Source organism: Capricornis sumatraensis, chromosome 20 (assembly GCF_032405125.1).
Source record: "Capricornis sumatraensis isolate serow.1 chromosome 20, serow.2, whole genome shotgun sequence".
NCBI classification, from domain to species: Eukaryota; Metazoa; Chordata; class Mammalia; order Artiodactyla; family Bovidae; genus Capricornis; species Capricornis sumatraensis.
The window spans coordinates 66,670,560-66,685,250 of NC_091088.1; the positions used below are offsets into that span (position 1 = coordinate 66,670,560).

At 48.3% G+C, this 14,691-nt stretch overlaps 1 protein-coding gene across 1 annotated transcript; it reads left to right on the forward strand.

Annotated features, from left to right (window-relative positions):
* The first annotated feature begins 8,023 nt into the window (after positions 1 to 8,023).
* LOC138095902 (cationic amino acid transporter 3-like) lies at positions 8,024 to 14,185 on the forward strand. The gene is made up of 11 exons (XM_068991853.1): positions 8,024 to 8,396; positions 9,872 to 10,030; positions 11,381 to 11,558; positions 11,763 to 11,875; positions 12,042 to 12,264; positions 12,432 to 12,571; positions 12,673 to 12,775; positions 12,965 to 13,161; positions 13,362 to 13,528; positions 13,799 to 13,907; positions 14,064 to 14,185. Exons 1-11 carry the CDS (start codon positions 8,024 to 8,026, stop codon positions 14,183 to 14,185), a joined length of 1,884 nt encoding a protein of 627 aa, XP_068847954.1.
* The last annotated feature ends 506 nt before the right edge of the window (positions 14,186 to 14,691 follow it).

The window sequence follows — 14,691 nt, forward strand, 5'->3', positions numbered from 1 at the left end:
TTTAAAGGTCTCCTCATGTCACTAGAACATTTTTAGACAATGAAATTGCTTTGGATCACACATCAACAAAAAGAAGAGACATGTATGGTAACCAATAGCACCTGTTGTCTGTGTTAAAAGTGAAAGTGTTAGTCGCTCAGTCTTGTCTGACTCTTTGCAGCCCCATGGACTGTAGCCCACCAGTCTCCTCTGTCCATGGAGTTCTCCAGGCAAGAATACTGGAATGGGTCACCATTCCCTTCTCCAGGGGATCCCTAACCCATCTTCTCAACCCAGGGATCAAACCCGGGTCTCCTGCATTGCAGGCAGTTTTTGTTTTTTTTTTTTAACCATCTGAGCCACCAGGGAATGTGGTACCTATGTGTTAATACCACATTAAAAGTTAAAACGTACTTCGATAAAACTAGACAGTCAGCTGCCTGGCTACAAGTCTCTGCAAGGCACTAGGTCCAGACTGGGTTTCAGGCTTCTTCTCCTGAAAAGAAATGAGGTCTCCCTTGCCTATTGTGAGGTTGTCACCCCTCCCACTCCTTCTATCTGGGTCGTTACACCTGCATTAACAGGAAGTGATGCTGAAAGCTCAGCCTCTCTGAACACCAGTGTGGGGTCCACCTCAGAGGCAGTTTTGTGTGGAGGAGAAAAGAACAGCTTTATTGCTTTGCCAGTCCAGGAACACAGAGCTTGCTCCTGCCATTGAAACTATGTCCCTACCTGGGTGAATTCAGTGAGTTTTATGGCAAAGGTTCCAGGAAGGGGCTGCTGACAAGATTAGGGTGTGTGCAGGGTCTCATGCTGTCGGCCCCTAATCTTATGACTGTCTGGTCCCTTTAATCTTGCCTTAGATGGTTTCTCAGCTGCTCCTTCCATGATTCTTGTTATTCAGTCGCTCAGTCACGTTGGACGCTTTGCCACCCCACGGACTGTAGCACGCCAGGCTTCCCTGTCCTTCACCAACTCCCGGAGCTTGCTCAAACTTATGTTCATCGAGTTGGTGATATCATCCAACCATCTCATCCTCTGTCGACCGCTTCTCCTCTTGCCTTCAATCTTTCCCAGCATCAGGGTCTTTTCCAATGAATCAGTTCTTCACATCAGGTGGCCAGAGTATTGGAGCTTCAGCTTCAGCATCAGTCCTTCCAATGAATCTTCAGGACTGATGTCCTTTAGAATTGACTGGTTGGATCTCCTTGCAGTCCAAGGGACTCTCAAGAGTCTTCTCCAATGCCACTTTTCAAAGGCATCAATTCTTTGGCGCTCACATCCATACATGACTACTGGACAAACCATAGCTTTGACTATATGGACCTTTGTTGGCAAAGTAACGTCTCTGCTTTTTGATATGCTGTCTAGGTTGGTCATAGCTTTTCTTCCAAGGAGCTTTCAATTTCATGGCTGAAGTCACCATCTGCAGTGATTTTGGGGCCCAAGAAAATAAAGTCTATCACTGTTTCCATTGTTTCCCCCGTCTATTTGCCACGAAGTGATGGGACTGAATATCATGATCTTCATTTTTTTAATGTTGAGTTTTAACCCAACTTTTTCACTCTCCTCTTTCACCTTCATCAAGAGGCTCTTTAGTTTTTCTCCGCTTTCTGCCATTAGGGTGGTGTCATCTGCAAATCTGAGATTATTGATATTTCTCCCAGCAATCTTGATTCTAGCTTGTGCTTCATCCAGCCTGGCATTTCACGTGATGTACTCTGCATAGAAGTTAAATAAGCAGGGTGACAATACACAGCCTTGATGTACTCCTTCCCCAATTTGGAACCAGTCCGTTGTTCCATGTCCGGTTCTAACTGTTGCTTCCTGACCTGCATGCAGGTTTCTCAGGAGGCAAGGTGGTCTGGTATTCATTCCCATCCATGGAATGGGAACACCCATTCAAGCAGTTGCTTATCATTTCTTCTGTGATTAGCAACTGCTTGAAGCTGCACTTTGGAACTCAGGGAACGTCATGGAGGCTGGAGTCATGCCTACAAGAAACACAGGGACAATAACAGGATCAGAGTAAGTAGCGGACTTTGTTCCTGTGGACACTTAAGGTGACAATCACAGCAGGGCTTACCTCCATTTGATTAAAAGATCAAGAGGTCACCTATTTCCCACCCTTAGGACTGGGGAGATGCTGCACATGCCCAGAAAGTCTCCTTGCAGGTTAAAAAGAAGGGGATGCCATCCCAAAATAGGTGATGCCAAGGACCCGCTCACAGGGCTCTGGACTAGAATCCATCTTGGAAAAAAGTTTCATATGCATGTTGGTGAGGATCCTTAGGGCAGGTCAGGTGTGGAAAAAGAAACCAGATAACTGGCCAAAGGTAAACAAGCCTGGAAGAACTGTCCTTATGATTGATTTTCCTGCCTTCTATGGGGCTCCTCCTCCTGGGAGGGCGCCCACACTCTTTCTCTCCAGTGTGTATCTCTGCTTTGCTTCTGTCTTAACCGAACAGTTTCTCTGTGTGCACTCTCATCTGTTGTGCTGTGTCTCTAATAGTACACTTTGTACCTGTTTGTTTCGTTTACAATTTTTGCCTTCTTGAGAAATGCATTTTTCAGTGGGGGCAAGAGCCAGGAAAACCTTGTCTCTAGTGTCTAGCCCCTGGTGGACGAGCAGCTAAACTCCTGATTTTCATCCAGGCCACTCAGGGCCGATCCCTGGGTAGAAAACTAAGACCTCGCTTCAGGCCACTCCTCATGGCCTTCTGTCTCCAAGAATGGGATTTCAAGGTCAACTGCAGGTCCAGTTCCTGGGCTGAGAACTAAGCCACCGCTCACGGCTGACTCTCCCGAGATCACTGATGCTGAAACCCGGGATTTCAAGGTAAACTGCTGTTCTCCCTGAACTGCTGGCGGGAGTGAGAACTCACTTGCTCTCGGTCTCTGCCTTGTTCTCTTTCCTGGATCCACAGGGCTGAATCTGGGTCCACTCAATGAAGGAGCCCTCTCTCCCTCTTCCTCCCTCCTCTCTCCCTTTTCCTCCCTCCTCTCTCCCTCTTCCTCCCTCCTCTCTCCCTCTTCCTCCCTCCTCTCCCCCTCTTCCTCCCTCCTCTCTCCCTCTTCCTCCCTCCTCTCCCCCTCTTCCTCCCTCCTCTCTCCCTCTTCCTCCCTCCTCTCCCCCTCTTCCTCCCTCCTCTCTCCCTCTTCCTCCCTCCTCTCTCCCTCTTCCTCCCTCCTCTCTCCCTCTTTCTCCCTCCTCTCTCCCTCTTCCTTCTCTCTCCTTTCTCCCTGAGCTACAACCCCCAGGAGGTCTTCCACTCAAGCAGCGCTTTCTCTTTGACTTCGCAAGCAGCACGCTGGAAGCTGTAGCTCAGCACCTCCAACAAATCACTCCCTGCTACACCCACACTTAACCCCGGGGCCCCATTGTCTTTTAATGTTTCTCCCGGAGTGCCCTGCTACCGCAAACACCACATTCCTCTTCTTGTTTCCCGTGATTTTCTTTCCTGCATTACTCATGAAGTAAGGTGGTTGGTCTGCCCCCCACAAGCCTTATATCTCCTTCATGTTTACCTTAGATGCCAAACAAACAGGGCAATAGACCTAGGGTACTTCTGCTGTTTAATGTCCCACCTTATTCCGTGTCCGGAAATCCCCGAGGGGAATACTCCCAGCTCTCAGCCTCAGGTCCTGACCCCCACGGCACTCTGCATTGCAGTCAACTCCAGTGACTCCAGCAGTCCGCCCCCGCCCCGCCAGCCCCAGGCTCTGACAGTCCATATGCTGCCGTGGACAGCCTACTGGGCTGGCTATTTTGAACCATACCACAAAGCAGCAACAGACGTCACTTAAAGAGACCCCTGGTGGTGGACCGGCACTGATTCAAATACCCACACGCCCCTGGACCCCTGGCACAAGGACGGGATTGACCAGAGATGTCTGGTGGAGGATGCTCGAAATTCAGAGGACACTCTGGGTCTCCCTCAGGGGTCCCCGAGTAATGTTTCTGGGAGGCTGGGCTTCATTTCTAGGAGCGCTGTTCTTGGTTGCAGGTTGCTCAGCATCCGAGGATCCTCTTTCTAAGCTAGATGGGCTGAGAAAGGGAAAACAGATTTTGCTGTAACATGACCTGAACTTTATTCAGGTTGGGGGATGGAAAGTGACCTAGAGATTGGGGTCTCCAGACTGTAATACTATCTTACACTGAGATCTTTATCACCACAGGATTGGAAAATAAGCTGAGATAAACTCTCTTGAACTTCTAAACAGTCTTCATCAGCTTCTCCCAACTCGCAGGGTGGTGTAACAAGCTTCCCCAAATCCTGCAATTTCCTCTCCTTCTTCAGATTCTTCTGATCAAACTAAGATCCCACCTGTCCAGAGGGGCAGTCCCTGCTGGGGCAACATTTTATCATCCATTTATCTGCTCCTATTTTTAGGGCCACTTTGAGCACTGGTCTAAATTTTAGCTATGAAACTATGACTGCAGAAAAGAAAGATGATATTTCATTATGACATGGTGTGGCCACAATATTCTCTGCGCTTCAGAGAAAATTAAGAAAAAAATCTGAAATTGGAAAAAAAGAAAACCACTTTTGTTTTTGCACGTACAGTTAGAGAAAGCCAGCTTTTAAAACGCTTTTTCTTTCAGAATTCTGACCCTGAAAGAACTACTCCTACTAAGAGAATGTGGCTTTCTCTCCCTGTACTTTGACACCAGGGCTCCCAGGAACACTTATAGCACTTAATAATCTCTAATTCCTGAGACTGGACGAAAAAATGAGGACAAAGCCTTTTAAAATTTTACTCATCCCAACTGCTGTTTATAAACCAGTGAGTTTTGTATCGTAATGCCTGATTCATGACTAAGTATAGAAAATGAAATTATGAGATTGCTGTCTGGATATACATGTGTGTTCACACTCTGATGCCTTTGTAAAAGTACTCCCTCTTCCAGATTTGTAGAGTGGACTTTCTAAGATTCAATTGAAATGAATTAGGTAAATCAATGTTGTTAGTAACGGTGAGCCAGTGCCAGACAGAAGTCTGGTTTTCTCTCTCTGTGAAGAGAACGCAGTTTTCTTGGAACACTGCCTTTGACGATACACCATGTGAACTCCCTTGCCTTTCAGTCATTTATGTTCGCTTTGGAAATCTTCCCGTTACTTTGCTTGAGTGAATAAGTATTATTTCACGATGATCTCTGAAGATTACGGCACATGTAGACACAGTTGATTCTGCTTCTACAAAACTCAGCTCCTTGTTGTCAGACTTTTGCCCATCCTGGTCCCTTTGCACCATGGCAATGGTCTACTTTTAGGTTGGGGAAGTTAAAGTGGGTGAACAACAGCTGTCAACTAAAGTCACATTGATGGGAAATCCAAGATGACCATTTAGCTTTTCCCAGCTCCTTGGCAAACCTCATTGTTATTTCATTGGTTAAAGCCTTTCCTGACTACCTGGCTTTGTTGCCCTCATGATGGAAAGAAAATGGTTAAAACATATGTTCCACGTGGGATATACCTTCCACAATCTCTAGTGATCAAAGTACCCCCTTCACTGTACAGATCATACAAACCTTCCCTTAAAACCTCTGAACTTCTTGAAACTATCACTGTCACTAATCCTCAATCATTAGGCAAGATCAACAGAGCTAATGGAAAAAAATTGGACTCCAAAAGAACAAACATTAATTACAGGAGATTGAATGAATCACTAAAGACATGTGTGTGCGCGTGCTAAGTCGCTTCAGTCCTGTCTGACTCCTTGAGACACTGTGGACTGCATGCAGCCCCCCAGGCTCCTCTGTTGGTGGGATTCTCCAGGCAAGAATACTGGAGTGGGTTGCCATGCCCTCCTCCAGGGGATCTTCCTGACCCAGGGATCGAACCTGTGTCTCTTACATCTACCTGCATTGGCAGGTAGCACCACTTGGGAAGCCCCCCAAAACTGCTAAGTATGATTATAATGTTTATGACTTTTTTTCTGACATATTATTAGCTTCTAATCTGGTTTTCAGGTATTAAAAAAGCTATCCTCAAGCGGCTGATGATTTACAACATTTTGGTAACTGACATCCACAGATAAAATTAAAACATTTTTCTTTTCTCTCTGCTTGGTCCCTCCAGAAAATGAGGATCTTTGGGTTCTGAACAGTCTCATTGGGTTAAAAAGACACATGCAGGAAACTCAAGTTTTGGGCAGACCTCTGTGAGACAGAAATCCACCTAGGCAAAATCTGATGATAGACCTTTGGCACGGCTTTCTTGGCCTTCAGGGGCCTTTTGGAAATTTTAGTCAGAGATTGCTTCTGAAGGATTACACCAGGGTCACTGTTCCCTGGTGGCTCAGAGGGTAAAGAATCCGCCCACAATGCGGGAGACCTGGGTTTAATCCCTGGGCCAGGAGGATCCCCTGGAGAAGGGAATGGCCACCCAGTCCAGTCTTCTTGCCTGGAGAATCCCATGGACAGAGGAGCCTGGCAGGCCACAGTCTGTGGGGTCACAGAATTGGACACGGCTGAACGACTACCTCTTTCACTTTTACTATGGAGGAACCTATGTGGTCATAGGTCAATGGGCCTAAGATCAGCTAGATGTGCTGATTCAAATCTGGGTTGACTACATATTGACTTGTCTGACTTTGCAAGAGCTGCATACCACTGTCTGTCCTCCTTTCCTGAGTGATACAGACAAAACAATTATGTCTGGGGCTTGCCTGGTGGCTCAGTGGTAAAGAAGCTGCCTGCCAATGCAGGAGATGCAGGTTCAATCCCTCATTATGGAAGATCCCTCAAAGTAAACGGCAACCTGCTCCCGTATTCTTGCCTGGGAAGTCCCATGGACAGAGGAGCCCGGCAGGTTACAGTCCATGGGGTCGCAAAACAGTCGGTTACCACTTAGCAACTACACAACAATGACAAAACCTTGTCTGAGTAAAAGATCAAGAGGTCACGTATTTCCCATCTTTGGGGCAAGGGAGATGCTCCACATGCACAGAAAGGCTTCTGCAGGCCCCCAAAGGAGGGAGTGCCATCCCATAATAGGTGATGCCAAGGGCCCCTCAGGCCTCTGGGCTGGAATCCATCTTGGAACAGAGCTGCACATATGTGTTGGGGAGGATTGTCGGGCAGGTCAGGTGTGAAAAAAGAAACCAGATAATTGGCCAAGGGTGAGCAAAGATGTGGAAGAACTGCCGGGTATGAAGGGTTTTCCTGCCTCTGTCCGGGGCTCCTTCTCATGAGGGGAGACGCCCACACTCTCTCCCTCCAGGTGTGTGACTCAGCCTCGCTTCTGTCTTAACTAAACAGGCTGCTCCTCTGTGCGCTCTCCCGCTTGCGCTCTGTCTCTAATAATACACTTCATACCTGTGTTTTTTTTTTTTTTTTAACAGTTTTTTCCTCCTTGAGAAATGTGGTTTTCAGTGGGGACAAGAGCCAGGGGCACCTTGTCTCTAGCCTCTAGCCCCTGGTGGATGAGAGGCTGGGATTCCTGGTTTTCATCCAGGCCTCCCAGGTCCAATTCCTGAGCAGAGAACTAAGACCTCCTTTCAACCCACTGCTTGAGGCTGTCTCTCACTCGCTCGCTCTGAGATCAACCCCACTCGGTTTCAGAAAATGGAAAGGGCAAATGATTGGTTAGCAAACGTTTGCCCCTCTGCACAGACAAGTCTTTCAAAGACCAAAAGTTCTCCCTGGTAATAGCTCTCTTCCTGGCATAGGCACTTAATCTAAATTATTTTGAGCCATGAAAGGAGAGGCAAAAGGCTTTCCTTCAGGCTGCAACGTCTCAGCTGCCTTCAGCTGAAAAGAGTCCACAAGCCAAAGTGGCATGTTTTAGAGTGACGTGTTCTCCTTCCCCTCACTTCTCTTCAGCCACCCTTCCAGTAACGCTGAAGCATATTCAAGGTTTCACGCCTCAGATACCAAATCTCAAGCTGGCCAACTTGCCCAGTGCATCCTTCCCCACCGGCTCCCATCACTCCTGTGCTCTGTGGAATTGGACTCCCAGGGCCCAGGCCAGGTGGACACTCTTGACGGCTTGCTGTGTTATTTTCTCAGCAGGTCTGAGCCTCTTCAACTGTGCCTAGGATGCTGCGTCAGTATGTTCACCAATTGGGTCAGAAGCTGGTCCGCAGGCGGCAGCTGGGGCCCAGGGAGGCGTCCGACAGGTGCACGGCTCGTCATCTGAACACCCTCGACCTGATTGCCTTGGGTGTGGGCGGCACCCTAGGGAATGGCATGTACATCTTGGTTGGAGAAGCGTCTGTGTATGAGGCTGGACCAGCGATCGTCATCTGCTACTTGCTGGCCGGTCTGTCTACTCTTTTATCAGGGCTCTGCTATGCAGAGTTGGCAGCCCGGGTCCCATGCTCCGGTTCTGCGTATGTCTACAGCTACGTCACCACGGGTCAGCTGGGCGCCTTCATCACTGGCTGGAACCTCATCCTGTCCTTTGTCATGGGTGAGATGATGGGGTGGGGAAAGGTGTGGGGCTTCAGATCAGAAACTCAGAGGAGGTACTGGAGTCTTATTAATTTGGGAAAACTTTGTTGTCAATGTTGTGGGCTGAAGTGGGTTATTGTGGCAGGAAAACCCCACAAGTTCTTTCTACTTAGATCAACCCCGCTTCCTTTAAATGATGGACCAGGAACTGAGGGAAAGGGAACTGTGGGGGGGTGGGTAAGAAGGGGGCATGGCCCGCAGGCTCATCCCTTCACCTCTCTGAAGTCTCTGCTCAGCTGCTGCCTTTGCGGGAGTTCTCTACCACCCATTTTTTTTAAATTTCTTTATTTATCGGGTTGCGCCATCTTTGGTGCTGGGCACGGGCTGCTCTTCTAGTTCTGGTGTGAGGCCTGCTCATTGCCACGGCTCCTCCTGTTGTGGCACATGGGCTAAGTTGCCCTGGGACATGCGGAATCTTTCTGGACCAGGGATCAAACCCTGCATGTCCCCTGCATCAGCAGGCGAATTCTTAACCACTGCACCACCAGATAAATCCTGCAACTCAGCTTAAAATTTTACCCTCAGGACGTCCCTGGTGGTCCAGTGGCTAAGGCTCCGAGCTCACAAAGCAGGGGGCCCAGGTTCAATCCCTGGTCAGGGAACTATATCCCACGGGCCACAGAGTTTGCATGCAGCAACTAAGACCTGGTACAGCTAAATAAATACTTAAAAAAAAAAACAAAAAACAGAGGGACTTTCCTGGTGGTCCAATGGTTAAGAACCTGCCTGCCAATGCAGGTGACACGGGTTCAGTCCCTGATGCAAGAAGATTTCACATGCCATGGAGTCACTAAGCTTATGTGCCACAGCCACTGAGCCCACACGGCCTAGAGCCCATGCTTCACAAGAAGAGAAGCCACAACAATGAGAAGCCCGTGCCCTGCAACTAGGGAGCAGCCCCCACTCCCTGCATCTAGAGAAAAGCCCGCGTGCAGCAGTGAAGACCCAGTGCAGCCAAGAGTAAATGAATCGATAAACAAAATCTTTAAAAAATAAAGAAAAGGAAATAAACTTTCACCCTCATCTTCCAACCTTCATTTTTTAATTAATTAATTTTAATTGGAGGCTGATTACTTTACAATATTGTAGTGATTTTTGCCCTACATTCTTCCAACCTTCTTGATCCCACCTTCCAGTTATATTTTTTCTGGCCTCACGTTAATCTCCTGCTAACGTATTAAATGGACAGACGAGCCTGGCTGGCTGCAGTCCAAGGGGTTGCAAAGAGTGGGACATGACTGAGTGACTAAACACAGCACACAGCAATATATTAAATAGTTGAGCTATTTTGTGAATCATCTGGGTCTACTCTCTTCCGTCTATACATAGAAACTTCTTGAGCTTAAGTGATTTGTTGGCTTCTTTCCCCCATGCTTCCCATGACATGGCAGGAGTTCAGTTCACATCTGTTGATGAACGTTTCTTCCTCTGCAGGCACCGCCTGTGTGTCCAGGGCCTGGAGCGCCGCCTTTGACAGCCTGATTGGGAACCACATCTCTCAGGCGTTCCAGGGAACTTTCTCTCTGAACATGCCCTACTTCCAGGCCACATATGCAGACTTTTTTGCACTGGGCCTGGTGTTGCTTCTTACAGGTGAGACACGGTTCAGTGATGGAACGGGCAGAGTAGAGAATGGAAGAGGAGAGCTGGGGTGCAGAAGGCGAGGGGCTCCAGAACTGTGGGCCAATTAAGCCTGGAATGAAGTGTCTGGGACAAGAGGGACAGGAAGGCAAGACAGACATAGACCATGGTTTTCCACCCTTGGCACTATTGACATGCTGCGTAAAATCATTCTTTGGGGTGTGTGTGGGGAGTACTGCCCTATTCATTGTAGGTTTTATTTTGAATCACTGTAAAATATTGAGTAGCACTCCTGGTTTTTCCAGGGGTAAAACAGTCAGTAGCTCAGTCAGTAAAGAATCTGCCTGTAGTGCAGGAGACCCAGGTTCGATCCCTGGGTCAGGAAGATCCCCTGGAGAAGGAAATGGCAACTCACTCCAGTATTCTTGCCAGGAGAATTCCATGGATAGAGGAGCCTGGCGGGCCACAGTCCATGGGGTCAAAAGAGTCAGACACGATTCGCGACTAAACCACCACCACCCTGGTTTGTACTCACTACAAAATAGTGAAGCGCACCTCCTGAATTACAGCAATCAGAATGTCTCCAGACTTTACCAAGAGTCTCTTGAGAGATAAAAATCCCCCCCCACCTGATAATCATTTACTTAGACTTAGAAGTTTCTTCCGTGTACTGAGACTGAAGATGTTTGAGAGGAAATTCACAGGAAATTAAACTTTTTCTTTTTTTTACTATATCGCCCCAGATTTATTGGGATATAATTGAGATTGCAATATTATATAATTTCAAGATATACAAAGTGTGATTTGATTGATTGGTTTATTGTGAGATGGTTGCCACAGTAAGAAATTAACCATCTTCAAAGTGGACAATTCAGTGGCACTGAGTACCTTCAAGACCCCGGTTCAACTCCTGGGTCAGGAAGATCCACTGGAGAAGGGATAGGCTACCCGCTCCGGTATTCTTGGGCTTCCCTTGTGGCTCAGCTGGTAAAGAATCCACCTGCAATGTGGGAGACCTGGGTTTGATCCCTGGGTTGGGAAGATGCCCCTGGAGAAGGGAAAGGCTGCCCACTCCAGTATTCTGTCCTGGAGAATTCATTCCATGCACTAAGTCCATGGGGTCGCAAAGAGTCAGACACGACTGAGCGACTTTCACTTTCACCTTCACACTGTTGTACGACCATTTCCTGCTTCTAGTTCCAAATGTTTTCATCGCAAGAAAAGGGAAACCTGTACACACCGAGCGATCACTGTCTACCTTCCAGTCACCCGCAAACACCAGCCTCTGACAACCGCTCGTCTGTTCTCTGTCTCTGTGGATTTAGTTATTTTGGATGTCTCTTATTCCATGTTCCTCCACAGGACTACTATTTCTGGGAGCTCGTGGGTCGACCCTGGTTAACAAAGTGTTCACTGGCGTGAACCTTTTGGTTCTCAGCCTCACCATCCTCTCTGGCTTCATTAAGGGAGATCTGCACAACTGGAAGCTTCCGGAAGAGGACTACAGATTAGCTACATCTGGATCCAGTGACGCCTATAGGTCAGGACAGTGCTCTTGGTCACAGTAATGCCTGTGTGTTTGATGCAGAGCTGGGAATAAGCTGAGGACTAATGACTTCGGGGCTGACGGATCTAGATGATACGAATCCTGGGGCCCAGGGCTTGCAAAGTTAACTGAGGAGCCCAGTGGACTCCTGTGAACACACCTCACCCACGTTCTTTCTTGCTCCTTCTCTCAACACAGCTTGGGCCCTCTGGGTTCTGGAGGGTTTCTGCCTTTTGGCTTTGAAGGGATTCTCCAGGGAGCAGCAACGTGCGTCTATGCCTTTGTTGGCTTTGACGTCATTGCTACTACAGGTAACACGGTCGCTGGGTGTCTTACTGAGGGTCTGGGCAGATTGGGCTGCCCTTGGGCGCAGGGGTTGGGAGAAGGTTAGACTGTGTTTGGAGGTGCAAGGGGAAATCGGATTCTGTGCGTTCATTCCAGTGTGTTTACTGACCCTGTACTCCACTCATCTTGCAGGGAAAGAGGCCCAAGATCCTCGTCGCTCCATCCCCTTGGGCATCGTGATCATGATCTTTATCGGCTTTCTGGCGTATTTTGGTGTCTCAGCAGCACTCACCCTCATGGTGCCCTACTACCAAATTCAACCCCAGAGCCCCTTGCTTCAGGCTTTCCTCCATGTCGGGTGGAACCCTGCCCGATATGTCGTGGCTGTTGGCACCCTCTGTGCTCTTACATCCAGGTCAGTGTCACGGGCTTTTAATCCACCCTCTGTGGGATTATCAGGGATCATAGTCCTTGGGTTGAGAGACAACAGGAAAAGACATCTGACCCCAGGAAGACAGGGAACAGAAGCCCTGGCCTCTCCTGCTTCTCCACATCCTCACATGTTTCCATTTCCTGTCCCAGCCTCCTGGGTACCATGTTCACCATGCCTCGGTTGATCTACGTAATGGCAGAGGATGGGCTCCTTTTCCGGGGACTTGCCCAACTCCATGGCCGCAGAGGAACCCCCATCTGGGCCATCTTGGTTTCTGGAATGCTTGCAGGTACATAAACAAAATCCACTCCGTCTTTGATCCATTTTCTTGACTTGTGTGTATCTACAGTCTCGCTCTCTTCTCCCACCTTGTCTGTGCCCTGATTTTAGCGGTCTTGGCTCTACTCTTGGAGCTGATCAATCTCGTGTACCTTGTGTCAATTGGGACCCTGCTTGCTTACTCCCTGGTGGCCTTTTCAGTCCTTGTCCTCAGGTAAGACTTCTCTACACCTTGGCTGGGGGTCTTTGACTCACGGGGATTGATGCAGAGATTATTCTCTTCTTCCTTCCTGCTGTCTTCTAAATGTCCTGCTATCATTAAGTTGGGAAATGACGGATTAGTCTGGGTAATGTTGGATGAGTAGGGGCTACCATTAATACTGCCTTAATATTTCTAATTCAGGTATCAACCAGAACAGAATCTCAGCAAGAATGAGAAAATAGATGATGAAATTGATATTTCACAATGGGAAGCAAGTCCTTGGGAACCTGCATCAGAAGCAGGAACGTCAAGGACTCTAAAGACCCTGAGGTTCCCTACCGGTACCACCCCCACTCTGAAATCTGGCCACATTGTCTATGGATGTGCCTCGCTGCTTGGCAAGCAGTGGGACTTCTCTTTGGCTGTATTCTGGAATTGACAGCATGGAGAAGGCAGTGTGTTTTGAGCAACTGAAGAGGAGTCTTGGAGATACAATGGCCCTTCCTGATGTGGGCAGCATGGGGGGGAGGCTGTGACCCGAGGTCCTGGCATCTTTGGCTTCTGGAGTCCAGCCTGTTCTCCACCTTGACCCTTGCAGTTCTCCTGCTGATAATCCTGAGCCTGGTCCTGGCCCAGTGGCCCAGCCAGTTGTTCTCTGGAGACCCCGTGCTCACAACAGTGGCTGTGCTGCTGCTGCTGCTCATCACTGGGGTCATGGTCATCATCTGGAGGCAGCCCCAGGACCCCACTGCTCTTCACTTCAAGGTAGGTGACCTCATGTGCCCACAGTGTCCACCTTGAGTGAAGGAGGTCTGCGTGCTTTGAGGTCTAAGTGTCCTTCACTGGACCAGGAATGGCAGGGGTTGCTAAAACCACTGGACTCTTCCCTGATCCACACTCAGTGCTTTACGTACACAATGTCAGTAGGCACTGAACACACAGCCTGAGTAGAATGGGAGTCTTCTGACACACGGGTTGTGGTCTCCCTCTCAGACGTCTGGGCTGTGTCCAGGGATGAGCTGACTCTGCCCACAGGTGCCCGCTCTGCCTGGCCTCCCACTGGTCAGCATCTTCGTGAACATCTACTTGTTGATGCAGATGAACACTGGGACCTGGCTCCTATTTGGCGTCTGGATGGCGGTTGGTAAGTGCCTTCCCTGGAAAATGAGTGACTGAACCCAAGTGTCTTCCTACTACCTCTCCCAGAAACTGTGTCAGACAGCATAATAGGAGGGCTAATGGGATTTTTAAGTGAGGAGAGCACCGACTTTTCTTTCTCATCATCTCATTTCCCTCCTAGGATTTGCCATATACTTTGGATATGGGATCCGACACAGCCTGAAGGAGAACAGTGATCAACAGTTACCAGCCTCCACCTCCCAAATGCTGGACCAAAACATGCCCAATAATGAATCAGGTTAACCATAAGAAACTGGTACTGTGTGGAATCCTTTCACACACTGGAGGTATCTTCCCATTCAAGGGTGACTTTGAGCCTGTATGGAGTCTGAAGTTGAAATGTAGTGACAGCCGTGTACTTATTGCCACCAGATAGAATGACGTTACTGTTGAATAATTTTTAAGTAAACTTTCAAAACATAATATGTATACAGAAAAGCACACGATTCATAAGTGGGCAGCAAGATCAATTTTCACAAAGAAAGTACAACTAAGTGATGCTTAAAAGACGCTTACTCCTTGGAAGAAAAGTTATGACCAACCCAGACAGCATATTGAAAAGCAGAGACATTACTTTGCCAACAAAGGTCCATCTAGTCAAGGCTATGGTTTTTCCAGTGGTCATGTATGGATGTGAGAGTTGGACTGTGAAGAAGGCTGAGGGCTGAAGAATTGATGCTTTTGAACTGTGGCGTTGGAGAAGACTCTTGAGAGTCCCTTGGACTGCAAGGAGATCCATCCACTCCATT